This window comes from Typopeltis vanoorti, chromosome 21 (genome assembly GCF_054136105.1).
Source record: "Typopeltis vanoorti isolate ZY-2024b chromosome 21, IOZ_Tvanoo_1.0, whole genome shotgun sequence".
Lineage (NCBI taxonomy): Eukaryota > Metazoa > Arthropoda > Arachnida > Uropygi > Thelyphonidae > Typopeltis > Typopeltis vanoorti.
The window spans coordinates 67295772-67322796 of record NC_143569.1 but is presented as its reverse complement, the minus strand read 5'-3'; the positions used below and the strand labels follow the sequence as shown (position 1 = coordinate 67322796).

The 27025-nt window shown below is 37.5% G+C and overlaps 1 protein-coding gene across 1 annotated transcript in view; it reads left to right on the top strand.

The window, feature by feature from the left end:
- The window catches only part of LOC150094942 (calpain-5-like), a 151250-nt gene that overhangs the window by 77555 nt on the left and 46670 nt on the right, over positions 1 to 27025 (top strand). The window contains exons 8-9 of the mRNA XM_090411403.1: positions 11622 to 11820; positions 21594 to 21710. Of these exons, the coding sequence (XP_090267529.1) occupies positions 11622 to 11820; positions 21594 to 21710 (316 nt within the window). The remainder of the gene's footprint in view (positions 1 to 11621; positions 11821 to 21593; positions 21711 to 27025) is intronic.

Genomic DNA, 27025 nt, shown 5'->3' with positions numbered 1-27025 from the left:
TAGGGAGGTTTTATGTTTCCTTCTTGCATCTGTTAGGTCTAGAATGGTCTGGGTAATCCATGGCTTTTTTATTTGCTTGTTCCTTAATCCTATGCAGTCCTTGGCAGCCTTGATGATTGTGTCCTTCAAGTGCGTTCATTTTTTCTTCATGTTTTTCTTTTTGCTCTCTCCAGTTTTAATGCTTTCATCAGTTTGCTGTTTATAGTTTCTATAGTTTTCCTCTGTTTTCAGGTTATCTATTTCTATTTGGGCCTTTTCCTTGATTGTGACAGCTTTTTAATTTCAGACTACATTTCAATAAAACCAAATTGTAGCCATTGTCAGCATCAGCTCCTAGATAACTTTTGCATGATTTTACTTGATTTTTAAATCTATTTTTTGTCATAATATAATCTATCTGGTATCTTCCTATATCCTCTGGCATTTTCCAAGTATACCTCATACCAGGTATTAGTAATGATCAGATTGAATTGGTGGCAGAACTCCAAAAGTCTATCTCCTCTTTCATTTTGGCATCCAAGTCCATACTTTCCCACCTCTCTAGCATCTTTGCCTTCACCAGTGATCGCATTCCAATCACTTATGACAATAAGATTGTCTTCCTTTTTGGTGAGTTTGATTATATTCTCCATATTTGCATATACTCTTTCAACTTCATCATCACTGTGGTCACTAGTAGGCTTGTATTATTATAATATTTGTTGGTTTTGCTTCTAGGTTTACCATTATCAATCCGCTACTACATTTTACTGAGTTGATTACTCTTCTTCCCCATTCCTTATTGGGAACTACCACGACTCCATTTTTTGCTGTCTTGTCACCTGAACAAATGATTCTGAAATCACCACTCCAAAAGTCTCCAGTTCCATTCCATTTCATCTCACTAATTTCCAAAATGGTTATTTTTAATCTATCCATTTCCTCTCTTCAAATTTCCCAATTTTCCAATTTGTAGGAGGGTTCTCACATTCCACATCCCAATGAATGCACAAGGATTTTGACCTGGGAAGCCTTGCTTCTTCCCCTGCTGTGCACAAGTATTGAGCCATTGTGTGCTACTATCTCTTAGAATGTCCATCCATACTGCTATCTTACTAGGGGAAAAATAGAACAAGGTGGTATCATGTTGCCTTTCTGTCCATCAATAGCCTTCTAAAGAGGCTCTGTGTGCTAGCCGTTTCTCATTCTTCATGATTGTCCACCTACCACAATATCCTTTACACCATTTTCACCTATCGGTTTTAAAATGAGAAACAATATAATTTCAAGGCTTGCTGGAACAACCTGGGGTTGTGGTGCAAAAGTCCTAAAGTCGTCTGCACTAGCCCTTGCATTCTCTGCAGCAGAATATTGTGCCCCTATCTGGGAAAGAAGTGCACACTAACATTATAGACATCCAGCTAAACTCTACCATGTGCACAATGCACCCCTCTCTCCTGGCTGCCTGTCTTATCTAACATTGCTCCACCAAACATACATAGAAGACAAGCCTCGATTAAAGAATTTAATAAAGCAACGAGCAACCCACTCTTGCCCCTGCACCAGACTCTCATAAATCCACCAGTCTTCGCCTAAAATCTAGAAAGCCTTTCTGGTCCATGGACGAACTATCTTCAGCTGCCCTGCCATCAACACTTGACATGTGGAGAGAATACTGGTCCAACAATCTCCCAACAAACAGCTTCCTGGTAGAAGATCCCTGTGCTCTGCAGCCTGGTTTTGCTCTTCTTAGGAAGATTTGGTCATCAATCAACAGGATCAGAACTAACCAGGGCAGATGTGGCTACCTACTACTTAAATGGAGGCTGTTAGACCACCCTTATTGTGATTGTTCTTCTGTGGCTCAGATGATTACTCATATTGTGAATGACTGCCCAAGGCGCCAATTTCATGTGGTGGCCTACAGGACATCCACAAGGTGATGGATAAGGCCTTGGATTGGCTTTCCAGACTGGACATTGACAATTAGCTGTTCTGTATTCCTTTTGCCGTAAGAATAAATAAAATAAATAAATTCCCCTATCCACAACCTGGGATGTGCCTGGCAGCATGGGACCCATGCCATAAGAGTACCAACTTTAGTATAGCATTACTTAAAAGACACAAATTTTGCCTCTTAGCCTGTATATTTGCCTTTTATTTAGATTTTTTTTATGTTTATAAGATTCATTATTTAAATGGGTTTGATCCTTTTTTACAGTTACGAAGATAAATTAGTTCTTTCTTTTAATGATCAGCAGTCATTATGAATAATTTGAATTTTGAATTCAAATTATTTTTTATGAATGTTTTTGGATTCAATTTAATGGACTTAAGTGTTTAATTTTGGTATATTATTGGAGCTTTATTAGCGTGGTTAGTGTACTAAAGTGTTTTATAACATAATCTTTGTCGGGAAGTCGCCGCTAGATGAATTCGTAATGTGTAGTGTTCGTGCAAGCTCCAGATAAGATAAGTATCATTTTCAGTTATCGATACAAATTACTTAATATTGTGTAGTTTTGTTTTGTTTGCCTTGCGTATTTTAGTGCGTCTATTTTTGGTGTGTTATAACGTATAATTTGACAAAACACGTTACAGATAAGTATGGCACCTGTGCGAAGGAAAATGGCGGCCAGTAATGAAGGTTCGCCATCGTTATCAAAGAACGGTAGCATAAAAGAAATGAGTCAGTGTACTCATTTCTTTTATGCTACTCATTTCACAGCTAGTGAAATGTACGCAAAGCGTACATTTCACTAGCTGTGAAATGTACGCTTTGCGGAGTGTGGTCGGAGTGTGGTTAGATGATAATAAAGGATTGAATGTGTGTAGAAAATGTAGGGAGAATGCGGAATTGAAGTGTATTTCGGATCGTGAGTGTGATATTTTTGTCAACCTTCAGAATGAAGGAAATAGGGATATGACAAGAAACGGCAAGGTTGTACATGAAAATTGTGAGAGTGTGAATGTAGAAAGTGTGAATGATAGTATAAATGGTTTCTCAGAGAACAAAAAAGATGAGATAGATGCATTGAGTGAGATCGCGTTGTTGAATAGTGCGATAGAAAGAGCAAAACAGCAGCTAGAGTGCATGAACAAAAGTAGACTGAATGAACCAACCAATAATAAAAGGTATGACAGGAAAAATAGACGTATGAATGTGAACATGAACAAAATGAAGGATAGAGTGCTGTATGGAGACTCGTTAGTACGAGGTGTGTTAGTAGAGGATTTGACAAAATCGTACCAACCTGGTGCGACCATAAAGGACGTAACTGCGTCTATTAGAGAGCAAAAGGAAAGGGTGAAAGAAATGATTGTTGTGGCAGGTACGAATGATTTGAAAGGAGATAAAATGGAAATGATAGAAGACCTGAATGAATTGTTTGAGGTAGCAAAAGAAAAGAGTGAGAGAGTTAGAATGATTAGTCTTTTGCCACGGTATGACAGTGAAATGTTTAAAAGGAGGGCTATAATTGCAAATGACTTTATGTGTGGGTTATGTATGACGAGTGGTGTGGAATTTGTGGAAGTGTGGAGTGAGTTTGATGGGCGAAAGGATCTATATAAGATGGATGGCTTGCATTTGAATGGTTACGGTGTAAGAAGACTTGAGAAAGTGTTGCTGAATGTAGTGGATGTGCAAATTCAGGGAAACTAGATTTGTTAAGGGGGGGGGAGTAGATATACAGTCCTTATGGAGGCAGTTGAATGTAAGAATGAATATAATATGCCAGAGCAAATAAGGACAACAAATCTGAGTGGGATAGTTAATATAAGGCATCAAGGTAGGGTTGGGGCTAATGGGGGTCTTAAATTCATGTACACTAATACTAGGAGTATTAGGAACAAGAAGGAAGAGTTTTTGGCCATGGTTGGCACTTCCAGACCACAGGTTATAGGTATTAGTGAAACATGGCTGACTGTAGATGATATAACTAGTGGGATTGAATGTGATGGGTATAGTGTGTTCAGGAATGACAGAGAGAATAAAATGGGGGGAGGAGTATTGTTGATGATAGCTGATGAGCTCCAGCCAAGGAGAATAGAAGTTGAATTGCAGGATAGAGAAAAGAGCACATTTGAGGCCATTTGGTGTGAGATTGTGGCTAGCAGAACTAAATATACAATTGGGTGCTGCTATAGACCAGGTGATGGAAAAGATGGTGGTGACAGTATGCACAAGCAAATAGAAGAAATGGGTGGAAGGAGGGTGATTATTATGGGAGATTTCAACTATGGTCGCATTGATTGGAGTGAGGAGAGGACACACGGGAGGAAGGAACTGGATTTTATGCGGTTATTAAGGGATAACTATCTGCGACAGCATGTAATGGAAAATACTAGGGGTCAGAGAGTGCTTGACCTAGTAATTACATCTGAGGATTTGACTGTAACAAATATGACCACATTGCCACCAATCGGTGAGAGTGATCATAGGGTTTTATCTTGGGAGGTGGCTAAAGGTGCAGAATTTTCAATTAAGACAGGGTACATGTGGAATTATCGGGCTGGAAAGTATGACAAGCTTAGGAGTTTGATTGGTTCAGTGCAATGGCATGTACAACTGCAAGGACTAGAAGTTGATAGTGCATGGGAGGTAGTTAAGAAGTGCTTGCATGAAGCAATGGCTGACTGTATACCTAGAGTCCGAATAATAAATCAAGTAGGAGTTAAATGGATGAATAACACCATTAAGCTTGAGTTGCAAAAAAAGAAACAACTATGGAGGGAATTTAAGGAGAAGGGTGACCGGCAGGCACATGAACGGTATAAAGCGCAGGCCAGAAGGGTGACGAGTGTGGTAAGAAAAGCAAAAAAGGATTATGAAAGAACATTGGCCATGCAGGCTAATGAGAATCCTAAACAGTTTTTTAGATATGTAGCAAGTAAAAGGAAAAATGTACATGGCAGATTGATTTTAAAGAATGCCGATGGTAGGGAGGTAACTGAATCAGTTGAGATAGTTGAGTTACTAAGTGAGCACTTTGCAAAAGTATATCATCCAGGTGGTGACATTGCAGAAACGAATAAACCAGTAGATTATACGGGAATTGTGGTTAATGAAGTGGAGGTGAGTAGTCTATTGCATAACCTCAATGTCAATACATCTGTGGGATTGGATGGTATACCAGCTCGTGTTGTACGAGAAGCAGCTAAAGAATTGTCAGTACCCTTGACCATTTTGTTTAATTTGAGTCTCGGGTCTGGGTTAGTCCCGAGCGGGTGGAAAGAGGGGAAAATAGTTCCACTGCATAAAGGTGGTTCCAAGACTGCTGTTGTAAATTACCGACCGATTAGCATATCAGGAATCATTGTCAAGGTCTTAGAGAAAATAGTCAAGAGGAAAATACAAGATTGGATAGAAGAAAATGGGATACTGTATCGGGGACAGCATGGTTTTGTGAAGGGTAGGTCATGCCTCAGTAACTTGCTCACGTATTATAACACAGTGACGGCTGAACTGGATAAGGGTAATGGGTTTACGGTGATTCTACTGGACCTTGCCAAGGCCTTTGACAGGATTCCACATGGAATTCTAATCAGTAAATTGCAGCATATGGGAATGGACATAGGGTTGGTGAGATGGATAGGAGGGTGGTTGACGGAGAGATATCAGAGAGTGGTTTACTCGGGAGTAGAGTCCACAAGACGGCCTGTGACTAGTGGTGTGCCACAAGGATCTGTTCTTGGACCACTGCTGTTTAATTTGTTCATAAATGATATAGGAAATGATCTGAGAGGAACAGTTCATTTGTTTGCGGATGATGCGAAGTTGGGTAGGGCAATAGTGAATGCAGATGACGTCAAAATTTTGCAGGATGATTTGGATAGATTGGAGGTCTGGGCTAAGGAGAATGGATGTCAGTTTAATGTGGCAAAATGTAAAGTTATGCATTTTGGAGTGAAAAGATTGGCGGCAGTTTACTGCATTGGTGGAATCGTGCTCCAGGAAATTGATGAGGCACAAGATTTAGGAGTGTTGGTAGATAAGGAATTGAAATTTAGGGGACACATTGCAAAAGTGACCAAATCAGCTCATCAAATCACTTGGTTGCTGAAGAATACGTTGACAAGCAGAGACAAGCAGGTTATTGTTCCTCTGTATCGAGCCTTGATAAGACCCCATCTAGACTACTGTGCTCAGATTTGGTCACCTAGGTTTCTTCTTGATGGGGAGGAGGTGGAGAGGATCCAGAGACGAGTGACCAAGATGATAGCAGGTCTGTGGAATGAACCGTATGAGAACAGGTTGAGGATTTGTGGGTTGCAAAAATTGGTTGATAGGCGGAGGAGGGGAGATATGATTGAGACATTCAAATTACTGAAGGGTTTCTATAAAATTAATTCAGAAGATATTTTTGAGAACAGGGCTGGTTGTGGGAGGACTAGGGGACATCCATGAAAACTGGGCAAAAGTGTGGTTAGTAAAGGTGTTAGAGCTGGGTTCTTTACTTTTAGAGTAGTGAATGAGTGGAATGCGCTCCCTGAGTCTGTGGTGGATGCTGTGACAGTGAATGAGTTTAAGGCGAGGTATGATAGATATTGTATGAATGTCAAATAGTTGCGATGAATATGATTTGGGGCCTCCCTCGATGAGTCTAATGACTCCCTGGTGTTGCCCTTAATAATAGTAATAATAATAATAATAATAATAATTATGGAGACATGCTACCATGTTAGAGAACTTACTTTAATTATATTAAAATGAAATTTGATGTTTTGACCTGCATATTAAGATCATCCTCAGGAATACATATATATTAACTGGATCACAAACTACATCAGCACATACTACAGTGGACTGAGAATAACTGCTCTGGTTAACCATTGATCATAGCTTGATCTCTAGAGGAACAACAACAAAAAAATACTAAAATAATTAAAAAGTCCACAATTACATTGGTAAAACTACATTAATAGTTTCTAGTTTCCTGTAGTCCTGTTATTTTAAATTTCTGTTTGCTGTCTGAGAGTTACTGTATTATCATCCAGTTAAATTTCTTTTCTTCTGGATTTTTTACCCAATACTGATGGTTGAAAAATTGTTGGACTTTTTTTCCCCCCACATGCTAGGTGGATTGTAAGTGGGCTATCCAAATACTTAAGACATCTAAGTTTTTGCCAGTTTTTTGTTGAGATTTAGCTGGTTAATAAGCATTTCAAGCTTCCTTGAATTTATGTTCATACCATGTTTTGGTTTGATGGTGCCTTTTTAATCAGTTCACAAGATATAACAAGAAAACAATCCATAGAATCCTTCACAAAAATACAACAAAAAATTAAAAAAAAAAAAAAAAATTTCGATAAGGCCATAGCCATCTTATTTGAAAGATAGACAATATAATGCAAATATACAACATTGCCACTTTTAAACCACCAATAAAAATAAAAAGTATGCTTAGCTCTTCTAAAGATCCTCCTCTTCCCTTGTGCACCCAGGTTATATCTGATCCATTGCACCTATAATAGAGGAAATAGGTCATACAATTCCAAAACAAAAAGAAGAACACAAATGACACAAAGTTTCTTCATTTTGGAAAAGCAGACCTCTGACCACGCACTTCAAATATGCCACCAGATTTATTGAAAAGGTACCCATTCTTACATCAAACCAAAACATGGTATGAACATAAATTCAAGGAATCCTGTGAAATGCTTATCAATCAACTAAATCTCAATGAAAATGACAGCTTATATGTCCCAAGGATTTGGATGGCCCACCTAGTATCCGAAAAAAAAAAAAAAAGAACAAATCCAACTTATGATACAGTGTGTGTATTTTTAAGAATGACTTTGATAGAAAGGTTAAAACATCAGATTTTATTTTCATATAATTAAATTAAGTTCTCAAACATGGTAATTTGTCTCCATAATTATTCATAAAGACAAATTAATCATTTCTCACTATAGAAAATCAACAGGACCAAAGGAATAGTTTGCTTTAGGATATTCCCTTAAACTTGCATTTATGTATCATGTTGGAGGCTTAATGGATTTTTTACAACACTCAAAAATAATTAAAATAGACTTTAATACTTCCTATATTTCGTCCTAGTCACTAGGACATCTACGGGGATTACAAGAAAATTACTGTAACATATGCACAAATAACAAACAATACTAAGCCCAACCACGTGGGTGACACTAAAGTCCTATCTAGGTAGAGCGCCCTCTAAGGGCAGTCGTAGGTGGCCTGGAATGTAAGGTGGGAACTCTGGTGATGAGTGTTTCCCAAATCTTCGGAAGCTTAATGCACCCATATTTATTGAGATTTGGTTGGTTTTTGAGAGCTGCTGCTGCTTCTAAGAAAAGTCTCTCTTTCTTGAATTTGCTGTGGTGGAGCATGGTGGTTTTCTTCCATGATACTCTGTGGGTGGTGTCCAAAACATGGTCAGCCAAGCCTGAATGGCCATAGTTGTGTTTGAAGATGTAAGACTTGTGTTCCTCTAGACGGATGGATGCTGATCTGCCTGTCTGTCCAAAGTATGCCAGTTTACAGGAACAGGGTACTTTGTAAGCTCCAGGCAGAGAGAGAGAGGAGGGAGCTGATCTTTCGTAGAACGGATAAGGGTAGCCAGTTTGTGGTGGGGCTTATATGCTGTGTGTAGATTGTATTGTTTTAGTATCTTGGCTATTTTTTCAGATGTGCCACGGATGTAGGGTATGGTGATGGCATTTTTAAAATCTTGTTGACGAGAAGGAAGGGGACTGGGGGAGGAGTTGATTTTTTTTTGATACTGTGATCGCTGTAGCCATTGGAGAGGAAAGTGCTGTGTATGTAGTTTAGCTCATTAGTGAGGGCGGTTCCACTGGAACAAAGATTGTGGGCTCTCTTGGTAAGAGTTTTAATAATGCCATATTGTTGAGAGGGGTGGTGGTGGGAGAGTTTGTGAATGTATCTGCCTGTGTGTGTGGGTTTTCTGTATACGGTGAAGGTAAGTGTATCATTAGGCAGGCGTGTGACTAAGGTGTCTAGGAAGGGTAAACAATTGTTCTTTTCCTTTTCCATAGTGAACTGGATTCTTGGATGTAGACTATTGAGATGACTGAGGAAGGAGTCTGACGTGTCTGGGCCATGAGGCCAAATAGAGAACACATCATCTACATATCTTAGCCAGATAGAAGGTTTGAGTGGGGCTGAGTCTATGGCTCGTTTTTCGAAATCTTCCATATAGAAATTGGCAAGGGGGGGGTGAGAGGGGGGAACCCATGGCAGTTCCCTCTATCTGCTTGTAGATTTTGTTGTTCCACGAGAAATATCCAGAGTTAATGGCAAAGGAAAAGAGATCTAAGATGTCAGAGGGAAAAACCTTTTCTAAGAGAGATAAGGTGTCAATTAAGGGAATATTGGTAAACAAAGAGGAGATATCAAAGCTTACCAGTATGTCTGTCTTCTTCAAGGTTAAATTTTCTGTGAGGGCTTTAAAGTGGGCCGAGTTTTTTATTTAGGATGAGGACCTTCCGGTGAGGGGGATCAGAGAGTTGGCCAGCTGTTTAGATAGTCTATAGCAAGGTGCATTGGTAGCACAAACCCAATTCCCCACTCAGGCCTATAGTAGATGCTACCAATGCACCTTGCTATAGACTATCTAAACATCTGGCCAAACTCTCTGATCCCCCTCACCGGAAGGTCCTCGTCCTACATAAAAAACTCGACCCACTTTAAAGCCCTCACAGAAAATTTAACCTTGAAGAAGACAGACATACTGGTAAGCTTTGATATCTCCTCTTTGTTTACCAATATTCCCTTAATTGACACCTTATCTCTCTTAGAAAAGGTTTTTCCCTCTGACATCTTAGATCTCTTTTCCTTTGCCATTAACTCTGGATATTTCTCGTGGAACAACAAAATCTACAAGCAGATAGAGGGAACTGCCATGGGTTCCCCCCTCTCACCCCCCCTTGCCAATTTCTATATGGAAGATTTCGAAAAACGAGCCATAGACTCAGCCCCACTCAAACCTTCTATCTGGCTAAGATATGTAGATGATGTGTTCTCTATTTGGCCTCAAGGCCCAGACACGTTAGACTCCTTCCTCAGTCATCTCAATAGTCTACATCCAAGAATCCAGTTCACTATGGAAAAGGAAAAGAACAATTGTTTACCCTTCCTAGACACCTTAGTCACACGCCTGCCTAATGATACACTTACCTTCACCGTATACAGAAAACCCACACACACAGGCAGATACATTCACAAACTCTCCCACCACCACCACCACCCCTCTCAACAATATGGCATTATTAAAACTCTTACCAAGAGAGCCCACAATCTTTGTTCCAGTGGAACCGCCCTCACTAATGAGCTTAACTACATACACAGCACTTTCCTCTCCAATGGCTACAGCGATCACAGTATCAAAAAAAAATCAACTCCTTCCCCAGTCCCCTTCCTTCTCGTCAACAAGATTTTAAAAATGCCATCACCATACCCTACATCCATGGCACATCTGAAAAAATAGCCAAGATACTAAAACAATACAATCTACACACAGCATATAAGCCCCACCGCAAACTGGCTACCCTTATCCGTTCTACGAAAGATCAGCTCCCTCCTCTCTCTCTGCCTGGAGTTTACAAAGTACCCTGTTCCTGTAAGCTGGCGTACTTTGGACAGACAGGCAGATCAGCATCCATCCGTCTAGAGGAACACAAGTCTTACATCTTCAAACACAACTATGGCCATTCAGGCTTGGCTGACCATGTTTTGGACACCACCCACAGAGTATCATGGAAGAAAACCACCATGCTCCACCACAGCAAATTCAAGAAAGAGAGACTTTTCTTAGAAGCAGCAGCAGCTCTCAAAAACCAACCAAATCTCAATAAATATGGGTGCATTAAGCTTCCGAAGATTTGGGAAACACTCATCACCAGAGTTCCCACCTTACATTCCAGGCTACCTACGACTGCCCTTAGAGGGCGCTCTACCTAGATAGGACTTTAGTGTCACCCACGTGGTTGGGCTTAGTATTGTTTGTTATTTGTGCATATGTTACAGTAATTTTCTTGTAATCCTCATAGATGTCCTAGTGACTAGGACGAAATATAGGAAGTATTAAAGTCTATTTTAATTCTTTTTGAGTGTTGTAAAAAATCCATTAAGCCTCCAACATGATGTCCTCACAGCACTTAAGCCTCTACACACGTATTGCATTTATGTAATTAAGGCATTGGCAAAAACATTCTGATAGCTTGTTATAATGTGTATGAGTTTGAAACAGTTTTTCTTATAGTAAGAGTTGACTGTAACTTTTGCAGTAATTAAAGTTATTATTTAGCTAAGAATCAGAATTCATTCATTATAACCAGAAAGCTTGAATTCTTAGTACTGTAGTTCATGCTCAGTATTTTATGCTGTATAATGTAGAACTTATAATGATATGGCTTGTCATAATGAACAAGTTTAGTGATTTTGTACACCAAGTTGACTCTATCTAACTTTTAAAGTAAGGAATCTCTAGGAATTAAATACATTTATTATAATCAGGAAACTTGAATTCACTTGTTAGTACCTATTGCTGTAGTTTATACTCATTATTTTATGCCATTTGATATATATACTTGCAGTGTTCATATACCTTTGTCAAATTTGTTTATAAAGAAGATGTATTGACTCAATTTAAAATTTTCAGGATGCCATTTGAAGACTATTGCCTTCACTTTACTGATATGTCAATTTGTCACTTGGTGAATACTTCTTGGTTTAGTTTTAGTAAAAGTTGGTTTGAACTTCGTTTTAATGGCCAGTGGACTCAGGGAATAAAAGGGTCTAAAGCTGATCGGGCTGGTGGCTGCTTAAATTACAAAGATTCATTCCTTAGAAATCCTCAGGTAATTAAAATCATAACATTGAGATACAATGAAAAATATTTTACTGTTATCATGCAAAAAAGACAGAATTGATATTTAAACATTTTACCAAGCTTGATTAATATGCTCAAATTAATGTGCAAAATGAAATGAATTTTTATTTATGACATTTCATTTCACACATTGACATATTTATAATATATTATATATAAAAGTAAAGCTTTCTTATAGTCATTTTTATATATTTTTACACGCCTCTGTTCCTTTATAATGCTATTATTAAAAAAGAACAAATTGGATAATGAGAAACAAATAAGCCAGAATACGTTATTTATTTTTCATATTGAATATAGGGAATAAAAGATTTGATGACATGCACACTTATAATTTATTTACACTATGTTGAAATTTAACAGCCTGGATGGCTGAGTGGATGGTATCCACTCTCTTACTAAATCCCCATCGTGAGCATGGATCTTAGTGAATGTCTTGAAGTGTTAAATGAATTTCATCATTTGGCATGAAACTACCATGCTTATTTAGAGGCCTGAAATGGCTTGAAAAACTGTTCCATGTTTGATCCTAGTTACCAGATTAGCTAATCATTAGCCCATCCATGGCATTAATGTTATCTTGTCCTGCAACCTTTTATGGTGGGATTCAGAGAAACCACCTTTGGTCCTGATTGCACTTTCCATCTTTATACATGCTAGTCTGTGATAATAAGAGTAATCCCTGAAATATGAGTATCATCACTCATTACCAGTCCTTGTTGGATACACTGGATTGACCTGCACAGATTGTGATTTTTGTTTGTCTGTCAAATTTTTCCTCAACATTATCATGAAAAAAAAAATTATAAAAATGTAGAAAAACTTACATAAAATAACTTTTTAAATTAAACAGACAAGTAACAGACTGATTTGGAGGAAAATTGTAGATAGGAAGTTAGTAATGATGTAATTTTTTTTATGTAGTACTATCATATCCTGTACACCCCTTGAGGATACATGGCAGGAATTTGATGATGATGATGATGATTAAACATACAAATTTATTGTTTTAATATTGACCATATTGTAATGCATACAAACATCTTACATTTTTGCCTACCAGTTTTGCTAGCAAACTGTCTAGCTTTTTGAAGGCGTTGACGGAAAAGCATAAAAAATAGTAAATGCAAATTGAAAGGAACATAAAAACGTTGTGAACAATCTAGTAGCTAGGGTTACACGTTCGCGTGACAGAGACTGAACGGACTTATTGTTCTTATTCATTATCATGCATGCGTGTTTGTTGGAAACACGTAATGTGATTACTGGCTAGCTGTAGTTCAGATGGATTTAGAGAGCGGATCAGGTTTTTCCACGAACTGTTTAGAATAGTACCCTAATTTCTGTTGAGGTTTCCGCTGGTTATTAACACTATTATGGCTTCCTTGAATAAACGATGTCTGTCTAACAGATAAGCTTAGGTGTTGATGATTATTCATGACTTATTTTTCATGGTATTAACAACACCACAAACACTTTTAACAACAAAGATGTTTTATTAACGCTTATATTTCGCTGATTTTCGACTCAGCATCATCAGAGCACAACACACATGTAAACGCGACATTTTTGGCGCCGTCTAACGAGAAAAAAAAAAAAAAAAAAAAACCAGCAGTTATCCAGGAGTTTTTCTTAGGATAACCGTCTCCCAAATTTTTGGCAAATTAATGCAACCATATTTGTTAAGGTTGGGAGAATTCTTCAAAGCCATTGTTGACTCAAAAAATAATCTTTCAGATCTATATTGACTCCTAAATAGCACATTCATTTTCCTCCATCTAATCCTGTGTGAAGGAGTGTCGAAAGCATGGTCTGCCAGTCCCGACTTGCCATAGTAATAGTAGCGAATGTATCTTTCATGTTCTTCCAGGCGGATGTTCAGTGATCTTCTTGTTTGCCCATAATAGGCCAAATCACAGTCACAGGAACTTCATACACTCCTGGGTGTGCTAAAGGGTGAAGTTTATCCTTAGGCGAGCGGATTAGAGTTGCCAGCTTGACATGAGGTTTGAAAGTGGCGTGAAGGCCATGTTTCAACAATACTTTGGCTATCTTTTCCGACGTACCTCTGATATAGGGAATAGAAATGGTCATGTTGTATTCTTGTGTAGGGGAGGGCAGAGTAATGGGCCTATGTAGTATTTTATCTATTTTGTAGGGATTGTAGCCGTTGGCTAAGAACGTATAGCGCAGGTATTGGAGTTCAGTGGTCAGAGCTGTATCGTTAGAACAAATGGCTCTGGCTCTGTGTGTAAGTGTTTTTAAAATGCCGTACTGTTGGACTGGATGATGATGTGATTGTTTATGTAGGTATCTTCCTGTGTGTGTGTAGGCTTTCTGTAAATAGAAAAAGATAGTGCACCATCTGAAAGGCAGGTGACTAATGTGTCAAGAAATGGTAAACAGTTATTTGATTCTTTTTCTACTGTGAAGTGAATTTTGGGATGTTGGCTGTTTAGGTAGGTGACAAAAGCATCCAAAGTGTCTTGTCCATGGGGCCAGATGGCAAACACATTATCTACATAGCGTAACCACACTTGTGGCTTGTATGTAGCTGTGGTAAGTACTTTGTTTTCAAAGTGTTCCATGTAAAAATTTGCTAACGGGGGAGAGAGGGGGGGAACCCATAGCAGTACCATTAATCTGTTTGTAGAATTCCCCCCCCCCCATGTAAAGTAACCTGCATTCATGGTAAATTGAAATAATTCAAAAATATCTGGGGGAAATTTAGACTTGATTAAATCAAGAGTGTCTACAAGTGGTACATTGGTAAATAAGGAGGTGACATCGAAACTAACCATTATGTCTGAATCTTTTAGGATTAGATTTTTAACCAGTGTTTTGAAATGGATTGAATTTTTTACAAAAGTAGAGGAGTTGCCAGTAAGAGGGGCAAGCGACTTATCTAAATGCCATCAAGTGACATCATGGCCCAAAGAAATCATCAGGAAAATAAAACCAATTCATGTTAAACCACCCCGTATTTATGGATTGCCAAAAATCCACAAAACTAATATTCCCCTAAGATTATGTCTGAATCTTTTAGGATTAGATTTTTAACCAGTGTTTTGAAATGGATTGAATTTTTTACAAAAGTAGAGGAGTTGCCAGTAAGAGGGGCAAGCGACTTAGCTAAATGCCATCAAGTGACATCATGGCCCAAAGAAATCATCAGGAAAATAAAACCAATTCATGTTAAACCACCCCGTATTTATGGATTGCCAAAAATCCACAAAACTAATATTCCCCTACGCCCCATAGTTGATAGCATAGAGAGTCCCACATATAAACTGGCCCAGCATTTAGCTAAGTCGCTTGCCCCTCTTACTGGCAACTCCTCTACTTTTGTAAAAAATTCAATCCATTTCAAAACACTGGTTAAAAATCTAATCCTAAAAGATTCAGACATAATGGTTAGTTTCGATGTCACCTCATTAATTACCAATGTACCACTTGTAGACACGCTTGATTTAATCAAGTCTAAATTTCCCCCAGATATTTTTGAATTATTTCAATTTACCATGAATGCAGGTTATTTTACATGGGGGGGGGGGAATTCTACAAACAGATTAATGGTACTGCTATGGGTTCCCCCCTCTCTCCCCCGTTAGCAAATTTTTACATGGAACACTTTGAAAACAAAGTACTTACCAGAGCTACATACAAGCCACAAGTGTGGTTATGCTATGTAGATGATGTGTTTGCCATCTGGCCCCATGGACAAGACACTTTGGATGCTTTTGTCACCTACCTAAACAGCCAATACCCCAAAATTCACTTCACAGTAGAAAAAGAATCAAATAACTGTTTACCATTTCTTGACACATTAGTCACCTGCCTTTCAGATGGTGCACTATCTTTTTCTATTTACAGAAAGCCTACACACACACAGGAAGATACCTACATAAACAATCACATCATCATCCAGTCCAACAGTACGGCATTTTAAAAACACTTACACACAGAGTCAGAGCCATTTGTTCTAACGATACAGCTCTGACCACTGAACTCCAATACCTGCGCTATACGTTCTTAGCCAACGGCTACAATCCCTACAAAATAGATAAAATACTACATAGGCCGATTACTCTGCCCTCCCCTAATACACAAGAATACACCATGACCATTTCTATTCCCTATATCAGAGGTACATCGGAAAAGATAGCCAAAGTATTGTTGAAACATGGCCTTCACACCACTTTCAAACCTCATGTCAAGCTGGCAACTCTAATCCGCTCACCTAAGGATAAACTTCACCCTTTAGCACACCCAGGAGTGTATGAAGTTCCGTGTGACTGTGATTTGGCCTATTAAGGGCAAACAGGAAGATCAGTGAACATCCGCCTGGAAGAACATGAAAGATACATTCGCTACTATTACTATGGCAAGTCGGGACTGGCAGACCACACTTTGGACACTCCTTCACACAGGATTAGATGGAGGAAAACGAATGTGCTATTTAGGAGTCGTTATTTATCTGAAAGATTATTTTTTAGTCAGCAATGGCTTTGAAGAATTCTCCCAACCTTAACAAATATGGTTGCATTAATTGCCAAAAATTTGGGAGACGGTTATCCTAGGAAAAACTCCTGGATAACTGCTGTTTTTTTTTTTTTTTTTTTTTTTTTTTTTCGTTAGAGGGCGCCAAAATAGGACTTTAGATCTTTTGTCTTTTGCAATTATATTGTTTCACTCACTCACTGTCGCATTTACATGTGTGTTGTGCTCTGATGATGCTGAGTCGAAAATCAGCGAAATATAAGCATTAATAAAACATTTTTGTTAAAAGTGTTTGTGGTGTTATTAATACCGTGAAAAATAAGTCATGAACGATGTCTGTAGTCGTCATCCAAATATGACATGGAGCTGTTTTTTGCCACTCTATCGTGTGGGTGGTTAGACGCACAGAAATGATGTGCTAAGCCGGAAGAAATACTTCTGTTGTGGTTTATATCACCAACATGTTCTTTTTGTCTGTTCTCTAAATTCTGTGAAATTTGTCCGATGTAGGCAAGACGACAGGAACAAGGAATGTACAAATATCCTGGATATTTGTAGAATGGCACCTTATCTTTTGGGATCCTAGAACCTGTCTGATGCTGGCGGTTGGTTTGAAGACCACTCTGATGTTGTAGACTCTTAGTATTCTGGCTATTTGATAAGAAATTGACCTGATGAAAGGAATCACTACAGTAGAAATGTGCTGGGAGCTTGATTCTTCTTCTCTGGGGTTGTCACCTTATAGATATTTTTTGATGATGTTCGGAGAGTATCCATTTTGTGATAATGTTTTGGCTATTAGTGAGAGTTCAGTCTGTGTATCCTCCTCTTCTGATATAAACTTTCGAGTTCTATTTTTCAACATGTGGATAATGCTCAGTTTGTGTGTCCTGTGATGGTTTGAAGTGTAATGAAGATATCTTCCAGTGTCTGTAGGCTTTCTGTAAATAGATAATTTAACACTATTTGATTGTCTCTTTATCAAGATTGTCTAAAAAATGCAGTTGGCTGTTGTTTTCTACTTCCAGAGTGAATTTTATCTTGTTATGTATTTAGTTGATTTTATTCACAAACGATTTTAGGTTTTCTAAGCTGTCTTGCCATATAATGAAAATATCATCCACATATCTCCTCCATATAGATGGTCTAGGGGAGATTATGGAGAGAATTTCTTTTTCAAGTTTTTCCATGAAAAGGTCTGCACAAGATGGTGATAGCGGGCTTCCCATTGCTAGGCCTTCTAATTGTTGGTATATAGTGTTGTTAACCTTGAAGAAATTAGACTGAAGGCAGTGTCTAAACATTAGTGTGATGTCTGGAAGAAAGAGGTCTTGAATGATGTTTATATTCTACTGATACATTGGTGAAAAGGGATACAACATCTAGACTGGCGAAAATGAATGAATGCTGTTTATTACCTCTTCTACTGGTACATTGGTGAAAAGGGATACAATCTATACTCCCTTTTCACCAATGTACCAGTAGAAGAGGTAATAAACATTATTCAAGACCTCTTTCCTCCAGACATCGCATCACACAGATGTTTAGACACTGCTTTTCTAATTTTTTCAAGGTTAACAACACTATATACCAACAATTAGAAGGCTTAGCAATGAGAAGCCCGCTATCACCATCTTGTGCAGACCTTTTCATGGAAAAACTTGAAAAAGAAATTCTCTCCACAATCTCCCCTAGACCATCTATATGGTGGAGATATGTAGATGATATTTTCATTATATGGCAAGACAGCTTAGAAAACCTAAAATCGTTTGTGAATAAAATCATCTCAATGCATAACAAGATAAAATTCACTCTGGAAGTGGAAAACAACAGCCAACTGCATTCTTTAGACATCTTGATAAAGAGACAATCAAATAGTGTCAAATTATCTATTTACAGAAAGCCTACAGACACTGGAAGATATCTTCATTATACTTCAAACCACAGGACACACAAACTGAGCATTATCCACATGTTGAAAAATAGAACTCGAAAGTTTATATCAAAAGAGGAGGATACACAGACTGAACGCTCACTAATAGCCAACACATTATCACAAAATGGATATTCTCCGAACATCATCAAAAAAATATCTATACGGTGACAACCCAGACAAGAAGAATCAAGCTCCCAGCACATTTCTACTGTAGTGATCCCTTTCATCAGGTCAATTTCTTATTAAATAGTCAGAATACTAAGAGCCTACAACATCAAAGTGGTCTTCAAACCAACCACTAGCTTCAGACAGGTTCTAGGATCCCCAAAAGATAAGGTGCCATTCTACAAATATCCAGGATATTTATACATTCCTTGTTCCTGTTGTCTTGCCTACATTGGACAAATTTCACGGAGTTTGTAGATCAGACAAAAAGAACATGTTGGTGATGTAAACCACAACAGAAGTATTTCTTCCGGCTTAGCACATCATTTCTGTGCATCTAACCACCCACACGATAGAGTGGCAAAAAACAGCTCCATGCCATATTTGGATGACGACTACAGACATCGTTTTTTCAAGGAAGCCACAATAGTGTTAATAACCAGCGGAAACCTCAGCGGTACTATTCTGAACAGTTCGTGGAAAAACCTGATCCTCTCTCTAAATCCATCTGAACTACAGCTAGCCAGTAATCACATTACGCATTTCCAACAAACACGCATGTGTGATAATGAATAAGAACAATAAGTCTGTTCAGTCTCTGTCACGCAAACATGTAACCTTAGCTACTAGATTGTTCAGAACGTTTTTATGTTCCTTTCAATTTGCATTTACTATTTTTTATGCTTTTCCGTCAATGCCTTGAAAAAGGTAGACAGCTTGCTAGCGAAACCGGTAGGCAAAGAATGTAAGATGTTTGTACGCATTACAATATGGTCAGTATTAAAACAATAAATTTGTATGTATAAAAGAACTTTATTAACATAGAATTTTCACCTAAGTATCACGTGCATCATCAATACAAGATCAGAATGGCAAATAAACAATAACAGGCAATTCTAAAAAGTGTTACCTGAGTAGCAAATGTAAGATAACTAAAAAAAGTCAATAAGTTCCTAACTTATTTAAATATATATATATAATATATACATAGAACAAAATAAAGTTAGCAAAGATCAGCAGATTTAAAAAAGTACTGTCTCCCACAGGGGGAGGGGATAAACATATTATGAGGAGGGAGATGGAGGATGAAAAGTTCTGATAATTACCTAGAACAAAAAGGATAATTAAGTAACTGATATAATCACAAGAAAGAATATATTTTAAAATCCCTTAACCCCTATGTTTCATCAGATTGTAATAATTTGTTCTTTTTCTTTTGTCACGTACCTCAATTCCTTCATGGTGATTATCACAACTTTTCAGCTCCCGTCCAAGTTTACCCCCCTCCCCCTTGTAGACCATCAGATTTGTTTAAGTTAAGACAATGGTGTATTTGTTTCCCATGTTTCATTGTCTTAACTTAAACAGATCTGTTGATCTACGTCTATCCCCTTTGTGGAAATTAGTACTTTTTTAATCTGCTAATCTTTCCTAACTTTATTTTGTCTATGTATATATTTATATTAATTATTAATTTTTTAAAAAATAAGTTAGGAAATTATTGACCTTTTTTAGTTATCTTACATTAGCTATTCGAGTGGCACTTTTTAGAATTGTCTGTTATTGTTTAATTGCCATTCTGTGATCTTATATGTATCCTGATATCCTTGATACTTAAGGCAAAAATTCTACATTAATAAAATTTTTTATCAAAGTGTTCCTTCATTTTTATAATTCTTTTTATTATGCAAACTCACAGTATTTCATTATTGAAACAAATTCATTGTCATGTTGAAAGAGATTGGATTTTTTATAAAGATATAAAAATTATATACCAAACATATCTATACTTGCTTATCACAGACTTAGTTTTCTATGGACCAGTCACGATGTTTTCTTTACAATGGTGTGGTCTGTGCTGTTGATTGCCATGGTTTGATGGATGGCTTATGTGCAGCTGCCCTTCTTTAAAAACAGACCATGCAATTTAAAAGAAAGACTATGCAACTCTTTACATAGATAGTATTCGTTTTACAACTAATCTGAACTCTCCTGTAGAGTCATCGACCTTTTCGTCAATCATTTCAAGTGAGATAGCTGAGATTTCTCTACCATCCTTTGGTTCCTGTAGGTAGCTTCCTGTATGTTTCTTGGCTGAGGTGATACCCCTCAAATTTCAATTAGCTGGTAATATCGTATGATAATACCTCTTTTGAAGTTCATAAATTCTTTATGTACCATCAACAGTATATCTATGAGTATATCAGGACATCATACACATCAGTATGTTTTGTTCTGAAACAGGGCATGTTCCAAATGACAGTACTTATTTAAATATAGTATACAAGGTAGTTCCCGACTTTATGATTTAATTCATACTTAGCATGCCCGTAAAGCAGGAATTTATTTCCTGTTGATGTAATTTTAAAAACAGGGGTTATGTACTCAGTAATGAAATTTGACCATAGTAATGTTAAATAAAGATCAACAGAATAATAGTTTTATGCTTAAACAATGATTTATTTTTCAAAGATATGAAAACATACCCTTTACTACTGCACTTGAAATTTGAATCTTGTCTCAAAAATCTTAGTTACTTTTCTATGTGTTGAAAAGCTTTGTCCATTCTCTTGAGAGTGAAGGAATGACAGGAGTGTCAGCTGTTAAATCTTCCTCAGCTTCTTCACATTTTACCATTTCAAGCAGGTCTTTATTTCTGATCTCTCCATTGTGTGCTTGATGTAGATCAGTGACATCATTTGTAGAAAAACCTCAAGCTGCAATTGGTTAGTAGTGTTAATGAGCCCTTCTGTTTCATTTTGTATGACCTCTTCAAAATTATCAATAAGCTAAGCACAGTAGTATAGTGTTGTATTGTACAGCTACACTTATGGTTTGAAATGCTATATTTATAAATGTTTAGCATCTGTTTATTGTATTTAATGTTCATATTTTCGATTTTGTTGTTACTTGGAAAAAAAAAAAACCTTGTCAAGTGGAAACTGTCTGTATTTTAAAAACAGAATCAAAGTAATGCTTGATATTATTTTTGTTATTATTTCATTTTGGCTTATTATTTGATTTTCATACTTTTAATTCATTTCATTCTTTTCATCACCATTAACATATAATACATCCAGTTGAATGCATTTGATTTTGTACTCAAAAGAATATTGATATATTTATTTTTAAACTTATAGTATATGTTTGACATCACTGAAGATAATGATGCAGTTATGGTGTACTTACTGCAGAAACAAGAAACATTATTCAGAGAAAGAGCAAAAAACAATGTTATAGGTATCCATATTATAAAGGTAAGAATACAGGCTTTCATTTGAAATAAGTATGCATTGCTTTCTCATTTAAGCTGGTACAGCTTCATTGGGATACCAACATAAATATATATATATATATATATATATATATATTTATATATTTTTTTTCAAAGTTTTCAAACTTTTATATGCTTAATATGTTATTCCATTTTATATAGAAACATGAGTCAACTTAGTGAATGAATCATGCTTTGCAGTGAATGTTGCTTTTATTCACTACATTACTTTATTCATTTTTATTGAACCATATTACTAACAAGTTTTGCATAATAAAATGTTGTCAGTGTGTTGCTGAGGTATGACAGTGATGAGTTGAGACAGAGTGTGAGAATCATGAATGGTATGCTTGCAGAGTTCTGTGAGGAGAAGAGAGTGCAGTTTGTAGATGTGTGGCATGTATTTGAGGGAAGAATGGAATTGTACAGAAGTAATGAATTACATTTGTGAATGGCTTTGGAGTGAGTGAACTGAAAAAACTGTTGCCAGATAGAAGTGCAGTGTGTGTGTGTGTGTGTGTGTGTGTGTGTGTGGGTGTGATGCAAGCAAGACGTCAGAAGTGAAGTGAACCATCAGGAGAGTGCAATGGAAGTGCCTGGTGATTCAAACAGTAGTGGAGATGGAGAGAGAATGGGAATGGAAGAGGAACAGGGAAGTTGGGGCTGGGAGCCTGGGTGGACAGAGGAAGACATGGCACAGGAAGAGTAGATGTTGGAAGTAGTAGTGAATATGTGTATGGGTATGTTCAGCATAGAAATGGAATTTGATATTTTAAGGATACTTGTGACATAAAGATTGAATAATATAAGCACGTAAACACAAGAAAGATATTTAATTAGCCAAATATTCGGTCTGAAAATTGCAGACCATCTTCAGTGGCACTACAAGAACAGTTTTAAAAAATACAAGGTGGAATACTAACAATAGATCATTTAAAAATAGAACAAGCTGCTTGATGTTATATCGCTAAGTATTAAAGGGAATATTATTAAGCAAAGACATGATTGAATAAAGATATTAATAAAAGATATGAAATAAAGATATTAATTAATAATATTAAATAACATAAAAGTATTATGAATTAATGAGTTATCCTGATTAGACTTTCCCAGATTTTTGATGCAGATATACAGTCATTCTGATTCAAGTTAGGACGATGGAGTAATGCCTCTACCCTTTCTTTGAATAAACGTTCAAATTTATAGCGGGATCTATGTGAGAGGTGAGTTTTTGACCAAAGGATGTTGTGGTTAGTTTCAATCCTGTGCTGAGCCAATCCAGATTTTTCGGGTTTGTTGTGATGAATGGAGGATTGATGTTCTTGGATTCTTTTTTCAAGAGAGCATCCAGTTTGTCCAAAATAGGAGGGATCTCAGTTACATGGAATTTGATAAACTCCAGGAAGAGACATAGTTGAGCAGTTGTATTTAGGAGAAGGAAAATGGGAAGATAATTTGTTAATATGTGAATACGTAGCTGTTAACTCATATTTCTTCAGAATTCTTGAGATAGGTTCTGAAATCCTGGAGATGTATGGAATTGGAACTCAACATATTGAATCTTTGTTGTTTAGTGGTGGATTATAAGAATCGAGAAGATGTTGTGTACTCTTTTCGGAAAAGCCATTGAGTTTCATGTGTTGTTGGATAGTAGAAAGTTCTTTCTGTAGAAAATTAGAAGTAGAATAATTAGTTTTGGCTCTTCTTGCTTAGACATTTTATGATTCCTGTTTTTTGACAAGGATGATGGGCTGATTCTTTAAGAATATACCGACCTGTGAACGTTGGTTTCTTCTAAACTGTAGTTATAAGAGTATTTGAAGGTGACCAGATGAGGAGAATGTCTAAAAATGATAACTGGTTGTTTTTTTTCCATTTCCATAGTAAACTTTATACAATGATGTAAGGAATTGATACTGTTTAAAAAAGACGGTAAGGAGCCTTTGTTGTGAGGCCATATAGTAAAGATGTCATCTATATATCTTACCCGAAAGGATGGCTGAGGGAAAATAGATGAGAAGAGGACTTTTTCTAGATGTTCTAAATAAAAGTTGGCTAAAGCAGGAGAGAGAGAGAGGACTTCCCATGGCCATTCTTTCTACTTGGCTGTAAAATTTGTTTTGACATAAGAAATATCCAGAGTGTATTACGAAATCGAATAGTTTTATAATGTGTTCTGGAAAGATGTCAGCCAGTAATTTTAAAGTCTCCTTGAGAGGTACATTTGTATATAAAGATTCTATATCAAAGCTCACCATAAGATCTGTAGGTTGCAATGAGATATTTTTCGATTTTTCTAAGAAATCTGAGGAGTTTTAAGAAAGGAACTAGAGTTGCCTACGTGAGATTTCAATAATTTAGCTAGATATTTGGCTATATGGTAAGTAGGAGAATCAATACAATCTACTATTGGACGAAGAGGAAAGTCAATCTTATGTATTTTAGGAAGACCATAAAATCTAGGAGGTCTTGCAAAATGAGTTTTAAGTCTTTCATTTGTGTCTCTATCTAAACTGATGACTTCATCTAGGAGAGAATTTAATTTCTTTAGTTGTCTGTTGGTTGGATCATAATCAATTTCTTGATATGTGGAGTGATCTCGAAGTAAAAGAGAAAGTTTTCTTCTGTAATTTGCAGAGTCCATAACTACTGTTGCTTTCCCCTTGTCAGCTTTGGTGATTTACCAATGAACTGAAGAATAGATTTTCAGTTTTGGAAGAATGAAATGAAAATGATGAGGAAAATAAGATTGAAGCCAACTGGGAAAAGTGTAAAGAAGTCTTTAACAAAACTGCAGAAGATATTTTAGGATTGGCAAGTGGGAAGTTACACAAAGAATGGATTACAGGAAATACATTAAAACTAATTGAAGAAAGGAAGAAGATAAAAGAGAAAATAAATAATTCCAAGTCAGAAAGATTATTATTATTATGTAACATCTCCAGGGAGTCCAAAGACTTATCGAGGGAGGGTACCTACTCTACAACTCTCCGTCTCCACCAACCACCTTTATCTGTACCAACGGCATCTACCGCCAACCATCACAACTAGTATTTTCACAGACAATCATAAACCATGCACACAGCGGGATTCGAATCCACAGCCTTTTGGCTGGAGAACGGATAAGCTAACCACTCAGCCAACCAGGCTGATTACGCAGAGAATATCAGAAGCAATACCAAGAAGTACATAAGATGGTGAAGCACTCTGCTGGAAATGACAAGAGAAACTACTGTCAGCTGTTGGCTGAAGATGCTCACAGAGCAAATTATAGTGGGAATCTCAGAGAAGTTGACACAATTGAGAAGGGTGACCATCAGGTGCAGGAACAGTATAAAGCTCAGGCCAGGATGGTAACAAGGGTGGTAAGAAAAGCAAAAGCAGATTACGAAAGGAAATTGGCCATGCAGGCTAAAGAGAATCCCAAACAGTTTTTTCAATATGTTGCAAGTAAAAGGAAAAATGCTCATGGTAGAATGATCTTAAAAAAAATGCTGAGGGTAGGGAGGTAACCGAATCAGTCGATGTTGTGGAATTACTGAGCGAGCACTTTGCAAGCGTATATCATCCAGGTGGTGACTTTGCAGAAATGGAAGAACCAACAGCTTATACTGGAATTGTGATGAACGAAGTAGAGGTAACTAGTCTATTACAGAACCTCAATTTCAATACATCTGTGGGATTGGATGGTATACCAGCTCGTGTCGTATGTGAAGCGGCCAAAGAATTGTCAGTGCCCTTGACCATTTTGTTTAATTTAAGCCTCAGGACTGGGTCAGTCCCAAGGGGGTGGAAAGAGGGGGAAAATAGTTCCACTGCACAAAGGTGGTTCCAAGGCTGCTGTTGAAAATTACCGGCCAATCAGCATAACAGGAATCATTATCAAGGTCTTAGAGAAAATAGTCAAGAGGAAAATACAAGATTGGATAGATGAAAATGGGATACTGTATCGGGGACAGCATGGTTTTGTGAAGGGTAGGTCATGCCTCAGTAACTTGCTCACGTATTATAACACAGTGATGGCTGAACTGGATAAGGGTAATGGGTTTACAGTGATTCTACTGGACCTTGCCAAGGCCTTTGACAGGATACCACATGGAATTCTAATCAGTAAATTGCAGCATTTGGGAATGGACATAGGGTTGGTGAGATGGATAGGAGGGTGGTTGATGGAGAGATATCAGAGAGTGGTTTAGTCAGGAGTAGAGTCCACAAGACGGCCTGTGACTAGTGGTGTGCCACAAGGATCTGTTCTTGGACCACTGCTGTTTAATTTGTTCATAAATGATATAGGAAAGGATCTGAGAGGAACAGTTCATTTGTTTGCGGATGGTGCGAAGTTGGGTAGGGCAATAGTGAATGCAGATGACGTTAAAATTTTGCAGGATGATTTGGATAGATTGGAGGTCTGGGCTAAGGAGAATGGATGTCAATTTAATGTGGCAAAATGTAAGGTTATGCATTTTGGGGTGAAAAGATTGGAGGCAGTTTACTGCATTAGTGGAACCGTGCTCCAGGAAATTGATGAGGCACGAGATTTAGGAGTGTTGGTGGATAAGGAATTAAAATTTAGGGGACACATTGCAAAAGTGGCCAAATCAGCTCATCAAATCACTTGGTTGCTGAAGAATACGTTGGCAAGCAGGTTATTGTTCCTCTGTATCAAGCCTTGATAAGACCCCATCTCGACTACTGTGCTCAGATTTGGTCACCTAGGTTTCTTCTTGATGGGGAGGAGGTGGAGAGGATCCAGAGGCGAGTGACCAAGATGATAGCAGGTCTGTGGAATGAACCGTATGAGAACAGGTTGAGGATTTGTGGGTTGCAAAAATTGGTTGATAGGCAGAGGAGGGGAGATATGATTGAGACATTCAAATTACTGAAGGGTTTTCTATAAAATTAATTCAGAAGATATTTTTGAGAACAGGGCTGGTTGTGGGAGGACTAGGGGACATCCATGGAAACTGGGCAAAAGTGTGGTTAGTAAAGGTGTTAGAGCTGGGTTCTTTACTTTTAGAGTAGTGAATGAGTGGAATGCGCTCCCCGAGTCTGTGGTGGATGCTGTGACAGTGAATGAGTTTAAGGGAGGTATGATAGATACTGTATGAATGTCGAATAGTTGTGATGAAAATGATTTGGGATCTCCCTCGATGAGTCTAATGACTCCCTGGAGTTGCCCGTAATAATAGTAATAATTATAAAACAACTTGGAGGTACCTACCATAAGAATGAATATGGAGTTAAAGATGAAAACAGTCAATTATTAACTCAAGAGCTAGAAATCCAACAAAGATGGAA